Here is a 16,388-nt window from a genome sequence, read left to right as displayed (position 1 = left end):
AATGATAACTAATTTATTTATTTTATTCTTAATATTAAATACATCATTCATTACATTCTTTAAAGCAAAAAAAAAATTATTATATTTAAAAGTGATATAGTAAAATTATTCATTTATTTATTATTTTTTATATGTGTCAAGTCAAAATTAATTCTATTAATAACTTGAAATTCTAAATTTAATTATTATTTTTTTTCTTTAGTTAATTAATATTGAGGATAATATAAACAAAGAGTAATAAAACACTTTTAATTTGTGAAAATAGACAACTAATTTAAAATAAACATAGTATTTAGGAGGAAATACATTTTGAACTTGCTTGGTACTTATTTCCTAAATAAATATTTATTTTTACTTATTATTTTTAATATATTAAAAACATAACTTTTATTTTTCTATTTTACCCTTATATTGACTAATTTTTTTCTAAATTAATTTCATGACACAATAATAAATATTATTTAATAAGAATATTATAATAAAATAATCATGTCAATAATTATTTTTTAATAGATGTGACAAATCAAAATATGAGAAGTTTAAGCGAATGGAGGGAGCAGTTATTGGAGTATTGAAAAACAAAAAAAATAATTAATTGAGAGCCACCACAAGTATGCTTACATCCCGTGGTGAAGCCAGGATATTCACTAAGGAGTTCATAAATGAACATTCAAATTAACCGAAGGGATTCAACGTCTAATATATATATATAAAAGATAATTTGAACCATGCATATATAGTATAATTTTTCGTCGAATGGAATTCAGATGAACCCCTCGGTAATGGGTAGCTCCGCCCCTGCTTACATTAGATATTATTTTAAGAAATTTATATTTCAATTATTCATTAAACGTCTTGATGTTGAATATTACAAAATTATTATTTATTTTTTAAATTTCGTATTCAATAATGACGCATAAAATAAGATAAGAAAATACTATTTTTGGTTGGGTTGGGTGGAGGGTCTGAAATTTCAAGCAGTTATATGCACTGAAAGTCAAAAGTCTTGTGTTACAAAATTTCCAATCCAAAGACAAAACAGGGTGGAACAAGAGTTGCCCGTTTCCTCACTTTGTCAATTCAAAAACATAGACTGACACAACACACTAGCAAGGGCTTGCCTCTGAACAATTAAGGCATACAATACAATAGACTCTGGTAGTCCTATCCTTCCCCGGTCCCATGCATAACTTGACTGTTAGTGCACCAAACCCCATTTTCACCATCTGTTCTTTTTTCATAGCATGCCCTGGTATTGTCAAAGTATGTACAGTCTTGAAACAAGTACAAGTAGAATGAACAATTGGAATTGCATTTACCATAACACCAAAGAAGAGTTCAATTTAATGCCTTTTTTTTTTTTTGGTTAAAAAGATGTTTTCATTAAGAGATTGGAGAGTTGTGCTCCTCAGTGATGAGGGAGCCAAAAACAAATTGTTCAGGGCCACATCCCGTCCCTGTAGGATAATTGAAGCATTAGAAATTATTCGATGGGCTAAACGGCCATCTATGTCTGCTTGTACAAGAGAAGTTACAAAATGGGGTGTTTGCCAAAATAACTTAGGGGATGCCATGTTTGCACATTTTAGCTCCTTGCGAGTTCTGCTCCCTGAAGATCTGAGATGGTGTTGCTGCCTGCATGTCCTCCATTAGTGATCTGCACTCAACAATTATGTTATGGCACGAGGGATGATCATTAGCAAGCATATGGATAACAGTACTAGAGTCAGTTTCTATAGTTATGGGTTTGAGGTTGTTGGGTTTGGCCGAATGCCTTATTTCTGTCTTAATTGAGCCGAATTCAAAATTAAAAGCACATTGACTTTTAGCATTTTTACAAAAATATTTTACACAATAAAAATAATTATATTTACATAGCTCATATTCTTGCATTATATCCATAGGAGCTCAAAATGTGTGTGAATAAATCCTCCGGGTCAAGAGCTTTACACGGTATACAATGTTATACACTTAATGTAGATACATGTGTAAACTTGTATAACCATGTATAATAGTGTATATATATAATATTTAAATAATGTATCTATACTGTATAAGTATGTATACAGTGTTGTTTCATCAAACTAGGTTCAATAGGAACATCAAAATCACCATGAAGGAGCCACTGTTTGACTCCATTTCCTACATTCAGCATGATGGATCTTCGTGTGATTCCTAGAAACCTAATGAGCCGTTCTTAAGTTTGCCTAAACACCTATATTAATTGTACATTTAAAACTTGCAAGAATCTTGTTTATGGATTATCTAATTGGTGTATGACTTTCTGCTGTTTGTTGCAGTATCACGAAGATGATTCTGTCGCTCTATGGGTAAAAAAGCTGGACCATTTAATAATCCACAAGTGACAAGAGACCCCTACACTTTTTACAGCCTTCTCATATTATCATCCTGCTGATGCTGATCAAAAGTATGGTGTCCTTGGTGAGGTTCTTGGACGAAACGATCTTATTAATGGCCGGATTGTCATTAAGTTGAAGAGTCTGTTCTTCAACTCTTCACAATGGAGCTTCCATGCTTTGAAACACTTCTTTTTACTACTATCCATTTTCTTTCAACAAGAGATGTGGAGAAAAGATCAATTTGTAAACTTAAATTGGATGCACCAAAAATAGCACAGTTTAAGTATGCAATTGACAACTCGTATTGGTTTGATTTTTTTATGGGTACAGTGCTTCATGACATCTCTATGATACTCTTAATTCTTTTCAACAGTACATCTGCTATTTAAAGTGTACTAATTTCTACTTTTTTCTCTCTTTGCCTCTTTTTTGGGTTATGACTTGTGACTTCCTCCCTCCTGGCTTCAGATAATTTGCCAATGTGCGGTATGTTCTTAACTAGCTTGTCTCCAAATGCTTCTCATTACCACGTACAGTTATAATATAAATAAAAACTCGCTTGGTATAAGGGAAATTCAGGTTTTGTGGGCTATCTGCATCCTGACAGAAATGGAGATTCCGAGCATGTAATGTTCACACACATGAGGCTTGATATTCAGTACAATACAGACCAGATAGCTATTTTGTTTTTAGTTCTTAGTCGATGATCTGCAACTTAGTGTTGACAATCTAACTATATTTTCACTCCATTAGATCATTTATGTCCAACTGTCTCAAGAGATCCCAAAGACATTGGAGGAAGGAAGGGTCTTGGACATGACATATTATGTTAAATGGCTTCAATCGATTCTAGATAGATTCAACCCAGTCCTGAATGTAGTTTTTTGAGAACGAGGTACATACCAATCTACTAGCCTATTATATTAGGTACTCAAGTGGAAGCTTTTAGTGGTAGTATGATTATTCTTTATCAACATTTAGAATTCATTGACACTGTCTATTGATGATATGATAGCATGTGGTACCATATATAGTCTGTGCCATGCACTTGCTTACTTGCATAATGGTTTTTTCATGGAAGAATTTGATTAAAGCAACAAAACAACTGTGACTGACGCCCCCCCCCCCCCCCCCCCCCCAAGAAGCGGTTACTGTCGTTTATGCGCTGTCAACTTATAGAGCTAATGGAGGTCTTGACCACAAGAAGTAGCGAACAGAACTGAAATTTGTATAGAGATAAATCTATGTTCCTTCTATTCTAAACATGTTAGGACGTAGGCGAGATTGAGGCGTAGTAGTAGTAGCAGTTAAAAGAGAGACTTTTGGCCCCAAAAGTGGTTCTGCAAAATGTGTTTATCAAAACTTAGTTATCTTCTGCTTTTCATTGAAGCAAAATATTAATGAGAAAGCAGATAAAAAATTTAGGCAGTTAGTCCTCATTAACTCCAGAAAGGTCTTCATGTCCCCAGCTCCTAAGGCGTGCTATTCCTTTTGCAGATTCATTGGTTCTCTATATTCAATTCTATCGTGATGGTAATTTTCCTCGCTGGATTAATGTCTGATTTTGATGCACACTCTTCGGAATGATTATGCAAAATATGCTTGTGAAAATGACGATGTGGAGACTGCGGTAAAGCTTTTTCTTCCAATTAATCAAGTATTTGCATGAACCTATTTCCAGTGGCATATCCCAATTGGAAAAATGCTAATTTGGGTTGTTTTGTTGGTTGACTTCTTGTATAGGTAAAGGATGTAATTGAAGAGTCTGGTTGGAAACTTGTTCATGATAACGTCTTCCGACCTCCACAAAATCTGGCTTTGCTTTCAGCAGTTGTTAGGACTGGTGCTCAGCTTGCAACACTTGTTCTCCTTGTCATTATATCTTCCTACCTTTGAAAGATGTACATGAGGTATCTTTGCAACCTGTGCTGCTCATTCTACATACCAGATGTCAAAATTGCAGTTCTGGAGTGTAGAGACTGCATTTCTTTTGTTCTTTCATTCATCAGCAGCTTTCTGCACCCACCAACCAACTGATCTTCATTCCGTTATCTGCATCAACCTCACTATGGGCTCTTTGTAATTAATTTATATTGTTCATTTTCTATTAATAAGATTTCCAATTCCAACATCATGTACTATTTGGCAAGCTTAAGACCACACGTTTTAATAATGTCACTTTATTTTTTAAACTCCCGTTCCCAGTCAAACGAAGACACTTAATACTTAAATTGGGACGGAGGGAGTATATGCTCAGCACTACTGCATTTATAATGTTTCTCATTCTTTTCTCATGCTGCAGTAATTATTTATCTGCTGTAAATTATATGGTTTAGGAGAAGAGCAATTGTTACAACCTTTATCGTATGTTATGCTCTTATATCATTCATCTCGGGATATGTGAGTGATGGACTGTACTCTCGTAACGCTGGTATGTGCTCCTCTCCCTGATGTCTCATTTGTTGTTTCCTCTTGTAGCAGTAGGTTAGCATAATCAAATTTGCCTGTGTAGCAGATGGATCATTTATCAATTGAAGGCTTTCTCTTTCTTTGAATCTTTTCAGGTGAAAACTGCGCAAAATCAATGGTTCTTACAGCATCACTTTTCCCCTTTTTGTGCTTTGGGATAGGGTTCATTCTAAATACCATTGCCATATTTTATGGATCAATAGCTAGGATTCCCCTTGGCACCGTTGTAGTTGTTTTTGTTATCTGGGCTTTTATCTCGTTGCCCCTGTCCCTCCTTGGTACCGTTGTTGGAAGAAACTGGAGTGGTATGCCAAACAATCCATGCCGTGTTATTAATATCCCTCGTCCTATCCCTGAGAAGAAGCGGTACCTTAGACCATCTGTAAATTCTCTCGTGCGGGGTCTTCTGCCCTTTGCAAGCATTTTTACTGAGATATATTTCGTCTTCTCTTCCTTGTGGAAATACATGGTAATTATTCTTTTTGGTATCTAGAAAAACATATCTTTAGATACTTCTGATGCGCAATTTGTTCCTGCCATCCTTTTAGCAATATTTTAGACTCATTTTATTTTAGCAAGAAATATGAACAAGTGCAAATGGATGCATTATGAGTAATCATTTTAGTTTTATTCTTTAGTAATAGATGTTTCATTCTCCACCTTCTTCTATTTCCTTCTTTAGTCATTTGGGGTCCATACATGAAAAGTTTTCTGTTTCTAACTTGAGCTCTTCTCCAGAGGAAAACACTGAAAAGACAAAGATATTGGCTTGAAAATATCAGTTTTAGTAAGATCGAAGGCGCATTTACTTTTTGTCAAGCACATTTTTCTCAAAAAAGAATATATTAACATGTATGGACAGGATATCTCAACTCTTTTAGTTGTTTGTTCTATAAGGTTGGAAGCCAGATATTGTCTTGCAATTAACTCAAAACATTATATGTAGTCCAATTCAGGTGAAGACTACCTGTAGTCAATGACATTTACTACTTTCTTCTCAATTGTGCTGGAGATTCAGAAGAGTTCATCTACTTATATGTCTCAGAATATTTTTGAAAGGTGCACTATTATGTGTATGGATCCATGCTCCTTGTGTTCATTGTTCTGATCATTGTCACTGTTTGTATGACAATCTTCGGAACATACTTGTTGCTGAACGCGGAGAACTATCATTGGCAATGGACTTCATCCTTCTCGGCTGCCTCCACCACAATATGCTATATATTACTATCTTGCAAAGACTAAGACGTCTGATCTCTTCCAGACCAGCATTTACGTTGGCTACACTCTTATGTTCTGCATTGGTGTCGGCATCCTATGTGGTAAGCTCTCTTAGTTTCATTTGCATTTTGGTAGATCTGTATTTTGAGATCGTACATCCATCTCCCTCTTACTTGAACTCTTTTCCCTCTGATTAACTCGAGTATTTACTCGATCATTGTTTCTTGCTTGACGTTGTAGAAACTGCAGGTGCTGTAGGGTATCTCGGCTCTAATTTGTTCGTCAGGGGGATTTTTCAGAAATATCAAATGTGATTAAGTACATGACACTGCACAAGAGGTTACTCTAATTTGAGACTCAATATTAGACGGAACTACACTTTACATGGACCAAAATCAGCATTGTATCTTTGGATACACTACAACAACAACAACAACAACAAACCCAGTGTATTCCCACCTAGTGGGGTCTGGGGGGTTAAGATGTACGCAGTCCATACCTCTACTTCTGATGAAGTAGAAAGGATGTTTCCGATAGACCTCCGGCTCAAGACACGAGATACCACACAAACACATAGTAAAGCACAGAAGCAGATTACATAACATAAATACGGCACCCATAAGTAATATAAAACAGAGGAAAGCAAAGGAAAGCACACAGATTCGTAATAAAACATGGAACACGGAAGACGGAATCATAACAGGAATAAAACCCCCACCAAGTAATTCCCTACACTAGCGACCTAAACTGGCCCTAATCCTCTGCCGAAATTCGCGCCCTCCAGACCTTCCTATCTAGGGTCATGTCCTCGGTGAGCTGTAACTGTTCCATGTCCCGCCTAATCACCTCGCCCCAGTACTTCTTCGGCCTACCCCTACCCCGCCTAAAACCATCCAACGCTAGCCTCTCACACCTACGGACCGGGGCGTCCATGCCCCTCCTCTTCACGTGTCCGAACCATCTCAATCGTGCTTCCCGCATCTTGCACTCCACTGAAGTCACACCAACCTTCTCCCGGATATTCTCATTCCGAACTCTATCCCCTCTAGTCAGTCCACACATCCAGCGCAACATCCGCATTTCTGCCACCTTCATTTTCTGGATGTGGGAGTTCTTAACTGGCCAACACTCCGCTCCATACAATAAGGCCGGACGGACTACCACCCTGTAGAATTTGCCTTTAAGCTTGGGCGGCACCTTCTTATCACACAGCACCCCCGACGCGAGTTTCCACTTCATCCATCCCGCCCCAATACGGTGCGAGACATCCTCGTCAATCTCACCGTTACTCTGGATCACGGACCCAAGATACTTGAACTTATCCCTCTTACATACCTCCTGTGCTTCCAGCTTCACTACTACCTCATTCTCCCGCCTCACGTCATTAAGCTTGCATTCCACATACTCTGTCTTGCTTCTGCTCACCCTGAACCCTTTAGACTCAAGAGTTTGCCTCCACACCTCTAATTTGTCATTCACACCCCCTCGAGTCTCATCTATCAGAACTACATCGTCTGCAAAAAGCATACACCACGGCACCTCCCCTTGAATGCGCCGCGTCAACACATCCATCACCAACGCAAACAAAAAGGGACTAAGAGGAGATCCCTGGTGCAATCCTGTCAGGACAGTGAAATGCTCTGAGTCTCCTCCCGTCGTCCTCACCTGGGTTTTCGCTCCATCATACATATCTTTAATTACTCTGGTATATGCCAGCGGTACTCCACTCACCTCCAAGCATCTCCAAAGCACCTCCCTGGGGACTTTGTCGTATGCTTTCTCCAGATCAATAAACACCATGTGCAGATCCTTCTTCCGCTCCCTATACTGCTCCACCAACCTCCGCACCAGGTGGATTGCCTCCGTCGTCGAGCGGCCGGGCATAAATCCGAACTGGTTTTCCGAAATAGACACTATCCGTCTCAGCCTCACCTCGACCACTCTCTCCCAGATCTTCATAGAGTGACTCAATAACTTAATCCCCCTATAGTTATTGCAACTCTGAATGTCCCCCTTATTCTTATAGAGAGGGACCATGGTACTCCACCTCCACGCCTCGGGCATCTTTGCCGTCCTGAAGATTTCATTAAACAATCTAGTCAACCACCTTACACCAGCCTCTCCAACGAACTTCCAAAACTCCACCGGTATCTCATCCGGCCTCGTCGCCCTACCCCTTCGCATCCTGCGGACAATAGCTAACCTCTTCTACCTTAAAACGTCTACAATAGCTAAAATCCCGACACTCCTCTGAGTGCTCCAGTTCCCCTAACACAATAGCTCTATCCTCTTCGTCATTCAAGAGCCTATGAAAATACGACTACCATCTCTTCTTAATATGGCCGTCCTCCACCAACACTCTACCGTCCTCCCCCTTAATGCACCTCACCTGATCGAGGTCACGACCCTTCCTCTCCCTAGCCTTAGCGAGTCTAAACAACTTTTTCTCCCCTCCTTTCTCCTGTAACCCTGCATACAAGCTCTCAAAAACGACCGTCTTAGCTGCCGTGACTGCTGACTTCGCCTCCTTCCTCGCTAGCTTGTACTCTTTCCTGTTTACCCGCTTCTCCTCTTCGTCCTTACTTTCCACCAACTTAGCATACGCCCCTTTCTTGGTCCCCACTTTCTTCTCCACCTCTTCATTCCACCACTAATCCCCCCGACGGTGCCCGGCCCGGCCCCTAGAAACACCCAACACCTCACTTGCATTCTCCCTGATGCACCTTGCCGCCCTGTCCCACATACTATCCACGTCCCCCCTACACTCCCACACCCCCATTCACGCCAACCTCTCCCCTATCTCCCACGCATTCACTGGCGTCAGGCCGCCCCACTTAATTCTCGGTCTACACTCCTTAGTCCTCCTCTTTCTATTCTTCTTTATACCCAAATCCATAACCAAGAGCCTATGCTGGGTCGAAAGATTCTCACTCGGGATGACTTTACAGTCTCTACACAACGCCCTATCCCCTTTCCTAAGCAACAAAAAGTCAATCTGGGTTCTGGCTACCGCGCTTCGAAAGGTGATCAGGTGTTTGTCCTTCTTCGGGAAGCCCGAGTTCACCACCACCAGCCCAAAGGCCCTCGCAAACTCCAGTAGGGTCGCCCCCTCGTCATTTCTCTCCCCAAAACCAAAACCCCCATGCACGTCACCAAAGCCTCCCGGTAGCGCCCCGATGTGCCCGTTGAAATCCCCTGCTACGACAATCTTCTCCGAACTAGGCACGCCTCTCACCACCTCCTCCAAAGCCTCCCAAAACCGCATCTTCTCCTCCCCCTCCGATCCCACTTGCGGCGCATAAGCACTACACACGTTCAGGGTAAACCCCCGAACAACCAACTTAATAGTCATCAACCTATCGTTGATCCTCTTCACCTCCACTACCTGACCTCTAAGCTCTTCATCTACTAAGATGCCAACTCCATTCCTACGCCTGTCGCTCCCAGAGTACTATAGCTTGTAACCATCCACATCCCTAGCCTTAGACCCTACCCACTTGGTCTCTTGGACACACGCAATGTTGATCCTCCTCTTCCTAAGAATCTTCGCAAGCTCTATAGACTTACCTTGAAGGGTCCCTATATTCCAAGACCCAACCCTCAGCCTACCGTCCCGCCCCCCCCTACCCCCCCCCCCCCCCCCCAAACCTTGGCCCCCCCTCCCCTCCCGCCCTCTCCCCCCCCCCCGCCCCCACCACGGCCCCACTCCCCACCCCCCTCGAACATGACCCTATCCACCCATTACCGCCCACAGCCAGCACTACACGAAAGTATAGGAAAATATATAGATATACACGGTGGTAGTATCAAATCAGCAGCAAGGAAATACAAGGCTCACACAAATTCAAAGGAATACTCCCGAAACAAAACTATACTCAATTAGGGGGCAAACACCACCGGACTCAACACCCACCGCCCCAAATATAGTTTCCCAGCCAATAACCCAATCCAAAGCAGTGGAAGAAACGACCACAGCAACAGCAACAACAGACAACAGACAATGTCCACAAATTCCACGCAAGTCAAGGTACAGGGGCTACTACTAGCATAATACTAAGAATGAAATATGAAATAATGGAATAAAATGGAATATGAAATAACGAAAATAACAAAGGTTAGAAGTCACCGGATTACGCTTGGAGCTACGGCTGCTGGAGACGGAGCGGCGGGTGGCGGCTGGAGACCGGGCGGCGGCTGGCTGGCTGAAGGCCGAGGTGGGGGGAGGGCTGGTGTACCCCGCGGGGGGCAGGGGGGTACGGACAGGACAGGTAAGGGTGGGGGGTGGGGCGGCCGGCGGTCGGGACCGGCGGTTGGCGCCGGGGACCGGGGACCGGTGCGAGAGGGAGGGAGAGAGAGAGAGAGAGAGAGCCGTTTGGGCGGCGCCGGAGGTCGGCGCCGGGGGCCGGAGGTCGGGCTCAGAGATCGGGCCGGGTCGGCGCCGACGGTCGGCGACGGCGACGGGGGCCGGTGACCGGTGCGGCGACGGGGGCCGGTGACCGGTTATTACATGGATAACTTTAAAAACCACTTTGTAGATTCTATATGCTTGTACAAACTTTTCCTACACGCATATTGCCATATTGAAAGACTATTAGTTGATACTTCTTTTTTCCTTTTCATTTCCCATCTGGTGTTCAGGGCTTGAAACCTGAGATCTCTAGTTAAAGTAGGAGCAATCTCATCCACTGTACCACATTCTTTGTTAGTAGTTTAAACTGTTTCTAATGCCACTTCCCTATGGAGTAGTAAGACTGTTTCTAATGCCACTTCTGAAGATCAGAAGACGGTCTCTCAGACACGGCTCGTACTTTAAGTTGTTTAGTCACCAATAGCAGTAAAAGATTACAATCGAAGTATTCATTTGTTTATTTCCTTCGAACTTGCTTTAGGCCTTCCATACCAGAATGCAATACAGTGCTGTGAAAATGCGTATACCAGAATGCCCAGAATGTCATTTTCATGCAAAGCTGCTCATGTTGCAGCTTGGCTGCAAACTTGCCACTTAACCAATAGTTACATGATGATACATAATTTTTGCTCATCACAACTACTACATTGGGCAAAAAAAAAAGAAACAAAAGAGTATAAACATCATAAGTTGTAAAGTAGTGCATAAACTTGTGTGGAAAAACCACGCTAAAATTATCAACTAGAGAATCTTCGACATATTTTGGGCTTTACACAATGCTGCAAGTTCGAGAATCTTTGTCACCATAATAACGAGTGAAGTCATACACCCCTGACATGGGTTGGCCTGGCTGATAAAACCCATAATCCGGGCAATAATACGGATAAGGAGGGGGCATATAACCAGTAGCTCCTCCATTGAAAAATCCTGCAGGGTACTGACCTCCCATTTGCATAAACATATCATACTTTTTCTGTCTTTCTTCTTGAGTTACATAGTCTCGCAAGCCTCCACCTCTTCTGTGTATTTTGCAGAACCGATCCCTGCAAATAGATGCGGAAAAATCAATATTTTTCAGATAACGATAGGAGGGAGGATCATGATGGACGAGTTGGGTAGCCACTATTTGACCAATCTCAACTCGTTTTGATCCAAGAAAACATTAGAAAGATGGATCATGACTCCTTTTAATCCATTCAAATTTAACTCGACTCACTAATCCATACCTGCAGATGGCTTCATCAACTCCTTTAGGGGGCACATAAGCTTCAGCTTTATGATATTTTTTCGTGTTTTTGTTTGACACAAAATCTTCACACTTGCTATTCTTTGCTGAGACATAATCTTCACACTCATGAATGTGATTATCATCATTAGAATTCTCATCATCACTACTACTACTATTACTACCATTCCAACAATGTTCATTCCTTTTATTGTTATCGCCAACTTTAGCTTTGCCCTTGTCCTTAGTGTTACAGTAAGCAGCAGCCTCTTCTTTATTGTAGTGGTGATTGGAGTTACTACTATTACTACCATTCCAACAATGTTCATTCCTTTGATTGTTCTCACCAACTTTAGCTTTGCCCTTGTCCTTAGTGTTACAGTAAGCAGCAGCCTCTTCTTTATTGTAGTGGTGATTGGAGCTTCTACTAGTGCTATTATGTGCTTGATGATCATAAAGAGGATTCTTGGAATAAGATATCAGCTCTGCATGCTTCCCTTTTCTCTTAATGGCCTCAATCACCATCAAAGGATCAAAATTGCCTCTAATGGTAGCCAAATTTGTTTTTGGATCATAATAAACTTCCAATACACCTAGCATAAGATTTCAGTATAAGCATTTAAGTTTATATCACAAAAATCTTTTACACTATCACTGCAGTTAAATATGTGATAGCAGGTAAGTTCCACATTTTTACAAGGTGAATATTCAATAGAGATTTATATGTATCTATCTCATAAGTGACTTGATTGTGTAAAAAAAAAGTATTTTAACTTGGACGACTACAAAAACCACAACTATGAGAGTGAGATAGTATAACTAGTGGATTTGGTAGACACAAATTAAATCTAAAACACGATCACTTGAATTCAAAACTCATAAGGTTAAAATTCTAACCATCTCTATAGCTTATACGTCTCTATTCCAAGTTGGTTGAGGTCAATAAGATATACTTCTACTTAATTAGTGTAAGAATAATTAAATACCATCTCACGAGCACCCCTTTTGTTTATTATTTACATTAATGGCATGCTGTATTAAAACGTTAACCAAATTAATGCTCAAATTAATAAGAATATCGTACCACTGATCCTCAATAGAATCTTCCTCAACTTTATTTGACATGTTGCACAACAGTCGACTTCAACTCTTATGACGCAAACCTGAAATATTTAAAAGCAATTCAAGAATACATCTATCTTCTATTAAATGTTACTACAAAATCAAAACAAAATTACTATAATAACAATAGTAATAGCAATAATAATAATAACAACAATAATAAAGATTGAGAAAGAATATACAGGATCATCAGGTCTATGTTCCATCAAAATGACTTGATAAAGAAGACAAAGAACAAGTGATTTCTCCAGTTTATCACCTACACAGCAAGGTCAACAAAATTCAATTTGTCAAGATAATTGAAAAGAGTCACAATTTGAGATAGAAAAACTTAAAAAGCAAATCTACCAATAAAAGTTCTGAAACTTTTGCATATAATTGCTCTCCACAACTATTAAAAGATAGAGGATATAAGAGCACCTCGAAATTAGAGTAGACTAAACCAACTTAGTATAGTTTGATAACATGTAAATAAAAGGTTAGTTACCATTTTTAGGATTATTACAAATTAATGCTTTCTATGAAAAGTTACTTGTAATTACCTAATAATAAGTATGTTAAATATTTTGTTAATATTATTTTAAATATTGAGTAGAAAAATAATGATTTTGTTTCCATTCTTGGCAAGTTATTTAAGGAGCTAACAAAAATCAAAATCCTAAAATTCACAAAAGAAAAATAAATAAATAAATAAATAAATATAAAGAGGCAATAGCTATCTAAACCAATTTATCATATATGTATTCCTCTCCCTATTTTCCATTCCACATTCTCCCAGGTATAATTTAAAAAATAGATGGACGTAACATAAGCTTCAAAAAGGGCTCAATAGAATCCTAGTCATCAAAAATTATACTGTCCCCGTCCTATTTGTGTGGTATTATTTGATTTTATTCGGAGTTTAAAAAAATGTAAATTTTTTGAAATTTATGGTTTAAAACAATCTTTAGAAGTTTGTGTGATTGTAAATTATTTTATTAAAAATATTGCACCCTTTTTTTAACCCCGCTAAAAATAGTTTGAAGAGTTTTTTCCAATCAAAATGTCACTTTGAAAATGAATTATTTATTATCGTCATCTGAAATTGAGTTTTAGTTTTTCAAGGCCAATTCACAAATATTTAATTTAGGAATAAGCATGGAGTCTAAATTAAATCTACAAATCCAATAAAAATCACAACACACCTCAAACAAAGAATTTGAATGCAATTAATTTACAAGGGCCTTGCCCTTCCTCGAAGCTTCGGATCGAACATCAAATAAAAAGTACTCGGTCACTTACTCTTAGGCCTTAGGGACTAAAACCCACTGATTTTATCCTTGTTCATAGCCTAACTGCTATATTTGATTTCTTCACCCATTAAATTGCCTCAATTCCCCCGTAATTCATGTTAAAATGAATTAATTTCACGCTAAGAAATCTTAATCTAACATACTAGAATCATTATCAAGTAATTTTAGGACTATCAATAAGTAATTCACCAGTTTATCAAGGGCCTAAAATCAAGAATTTCACTATAAACTCCCTTTCTAATGATTTTACTGATTAAACGGATTAATCTATGCTAGGAGGGAGTATTAGTCTTACCTTAACATTGAAAATCACCCAAATTGGTGGAAAATCGGTCCTCTCACGTTTTAGGACGAAATTTGAATGTTAGGGAGAAAATAGGATCCAACTATGAAAAACAGACATTAAATTTATTTTATGACCATTGTAATGGTCAGTGGCCCGCTACGATGGTCCCTGGCATTAAATAGCTAATCGCTATAATGGTCATGGGATTGCTATAACGATCTTTAAACAGTAAGTCTGAGGAAGTTTTCAGAATTTTTTCCTTTCACAACACGCTTTTAATTTTTCAACAATAAAGATATATCCCATCGCAGCAATTAGCATTACTGGAGTTCTACGAACTTGTTTCTAATTTCGAAGGTTTCTATGGACCACTATGTCTCTCAACTATCATGAAATAAACTCAAAATCATCAAATGCAACCACTGTGAGATACAAATGATCTTTAAACCATACAATACTAGATTTCTATCAGAAACCACCCTAGCTTGAGAGTTTAACAACTCTAATCCTACGGAAAACTCTACCCGAGAACTTCCTGACCGATGCTATAACGACGGAATGGATGTTACAAATTTCGAAGAGTTCATCTAATTATATGTCTGTGCAGTACTATTTAGTTGACAATATTTTGGACAGGTGCACTACTATATATGTTTATGGATTCATATGCTCCTTGTTTTCATTGTTATGATCATTGTCCCTGTTTGTGTGACAATCTTGGGAACATACTTGCTAAACTCAAAGAACTATCATTGGCAATGGAATTCATTTTCCTCGACTGCCTTCATCACTCTATGTGTTTACCTATATGTTGTATATTTACTATCATACAAAGATTAGCATGTCTGGTCTTTTCTAGACCAACTTTTACTTTGGCTACACTCTTATGTTCTACCTTGGTGTCGATATCTATGTGGTAAGCTTTCTTAGTTTCATTTGCATTATGGTAAATCTCCATATTGAGATCATATATCTGTCTCTAATATCATGTTCTTTTTCTTTTCTTGAATTCTTTTCCTCGTCTATAAAGAAAGGTTACTCTTTACAGAGTTCACACTTCTATACATAATAAACTATGCTAGGTATATATATATGTTATGTCAATATAGATGCGCAATTGTTTATGTATTTCACATACATAACATAGTTATGTATAGCTTAAAAATAAAACAACTCAACAATTTGTACGACAAACATTTATGTAACTCTGTTATGTACATGGTTTTGAAATAAAATAGCCCAGTAATGTGTAGGTCAAATACATACATAACATAGTAATGTATATGGTGTGACATAAAAACTTCCAGCAATGTCAAATTTCATACATATACATACCTGTGTTTTGTATCATATTATAAATAACATAATGCTTTCAACGTTTAAATCACTCATGTACCAGACTATACATAACATAGTTATGTGATACAAGTACGACCACGAGGATGAACGTGAATGAGTGTGTAATGAATCCGTCCAAAGAAGTGCACAAGTGAAGTGTAAAAGAGGGCCTAAATACACCAAAATCAGTCCACTTCTTGCACTTGATGGGCACCTCACCTTTGAGGGGTATTATGGACATTTCACACTATTTTTTGTAATATCTATAAATAGAACCTTTTAGGATTTCATTCATTAGACTTTGATGATAATGAATGTTGTGTAATATTGAAAGATAAGTCCTCTCTCCTTGAGGCACAAGTCCAAAACTTGTAACTAGGGTGATACTAGGGTGGAATCACTTGTGTTGCATTCTTGCTTAGAACGTTGGGTGCTAGAGGAGGTTGAGGTCTCTCTTGTGCTCACCGAAGAGAGTAGGTGTTTCTATTACCATTGTATTAAGGGTCTAGGTGATTGAATACACTTAAGTTCTTAGTTCATGAGATAGTGTATGTCACTTTATCTATCCTTTCTATTCTTGCAATCTTGTAATATTTGTATCTCGTATTGTGCCCGTTTGTGTTGTTGTTATTCCCATTGTTAAGTTCATCTTGTTCTTCATATTCTT

General features: G+C 38.9%; 1 protein-coding gene and 1 pseudogene across 1 annotated transcript; one reads left to right on the top strand and one right to left on the bottom strand.

Annotated features, from left to right (window-relative positions):
- The first annotated feature begins 1,374 nt into the window (after window positions 1-1,374).
- LOC107855802 lies at window positions 1,375-6,368 on the top strand (annotated as a pseudogene).
- Window positions 6,369-10,740: 4,372 nt separating this feature from the next.
- LOC107855825 lies at window positions 10,741-13,248 on the bottom strand. Its single transcript, XM_016700817.2, has 5 exons — window positions 13,154-13,248; window positions 12,988-13,064; window positions 12,768-12,846; window positions 11,685-12,276; window positions 10,741-11,501 (listed from the first exon to the last, which is right to left on the bottom strand). The coding sequence occupies exons 2-5, from the start codon at window positions 13,009-13,011 to the stop codon at window positions 11,228-11,230; spliced, it is 969 nt and encodes a 322-aa protein (XP_016556303.1). The 5' UTR covers window positions 13,012-13,064; window positions 13,154-13,248; the 3' UTR covers window positions 10,741-11,227.
- Window positions 13,249-16,388: the final 3,140 nt, after the last annotated feature.

Source organism: Capsicum annuum, chromosome 6, assembly GCF_002878395.1.
Source record: "Capsicum annuum cultivar UCD-10X-F1 chromosome 6, UCD10Xv1.1, whole genome shotgun sequence".
In the NCBI taxonomy this organism is placed as follows: domain Eukaryota; kingdom Viridiplantae; phylum Streptophyta; class Magnoliopsida; order Solanales; family Solanaceae; genus Capsicum; species Capsicum annuum.
The sequence above is the reverse complement of the archived record's forward strand: the minus strand, read 5'-3'. Positions and strand labels throughout refer to the sequence as shown.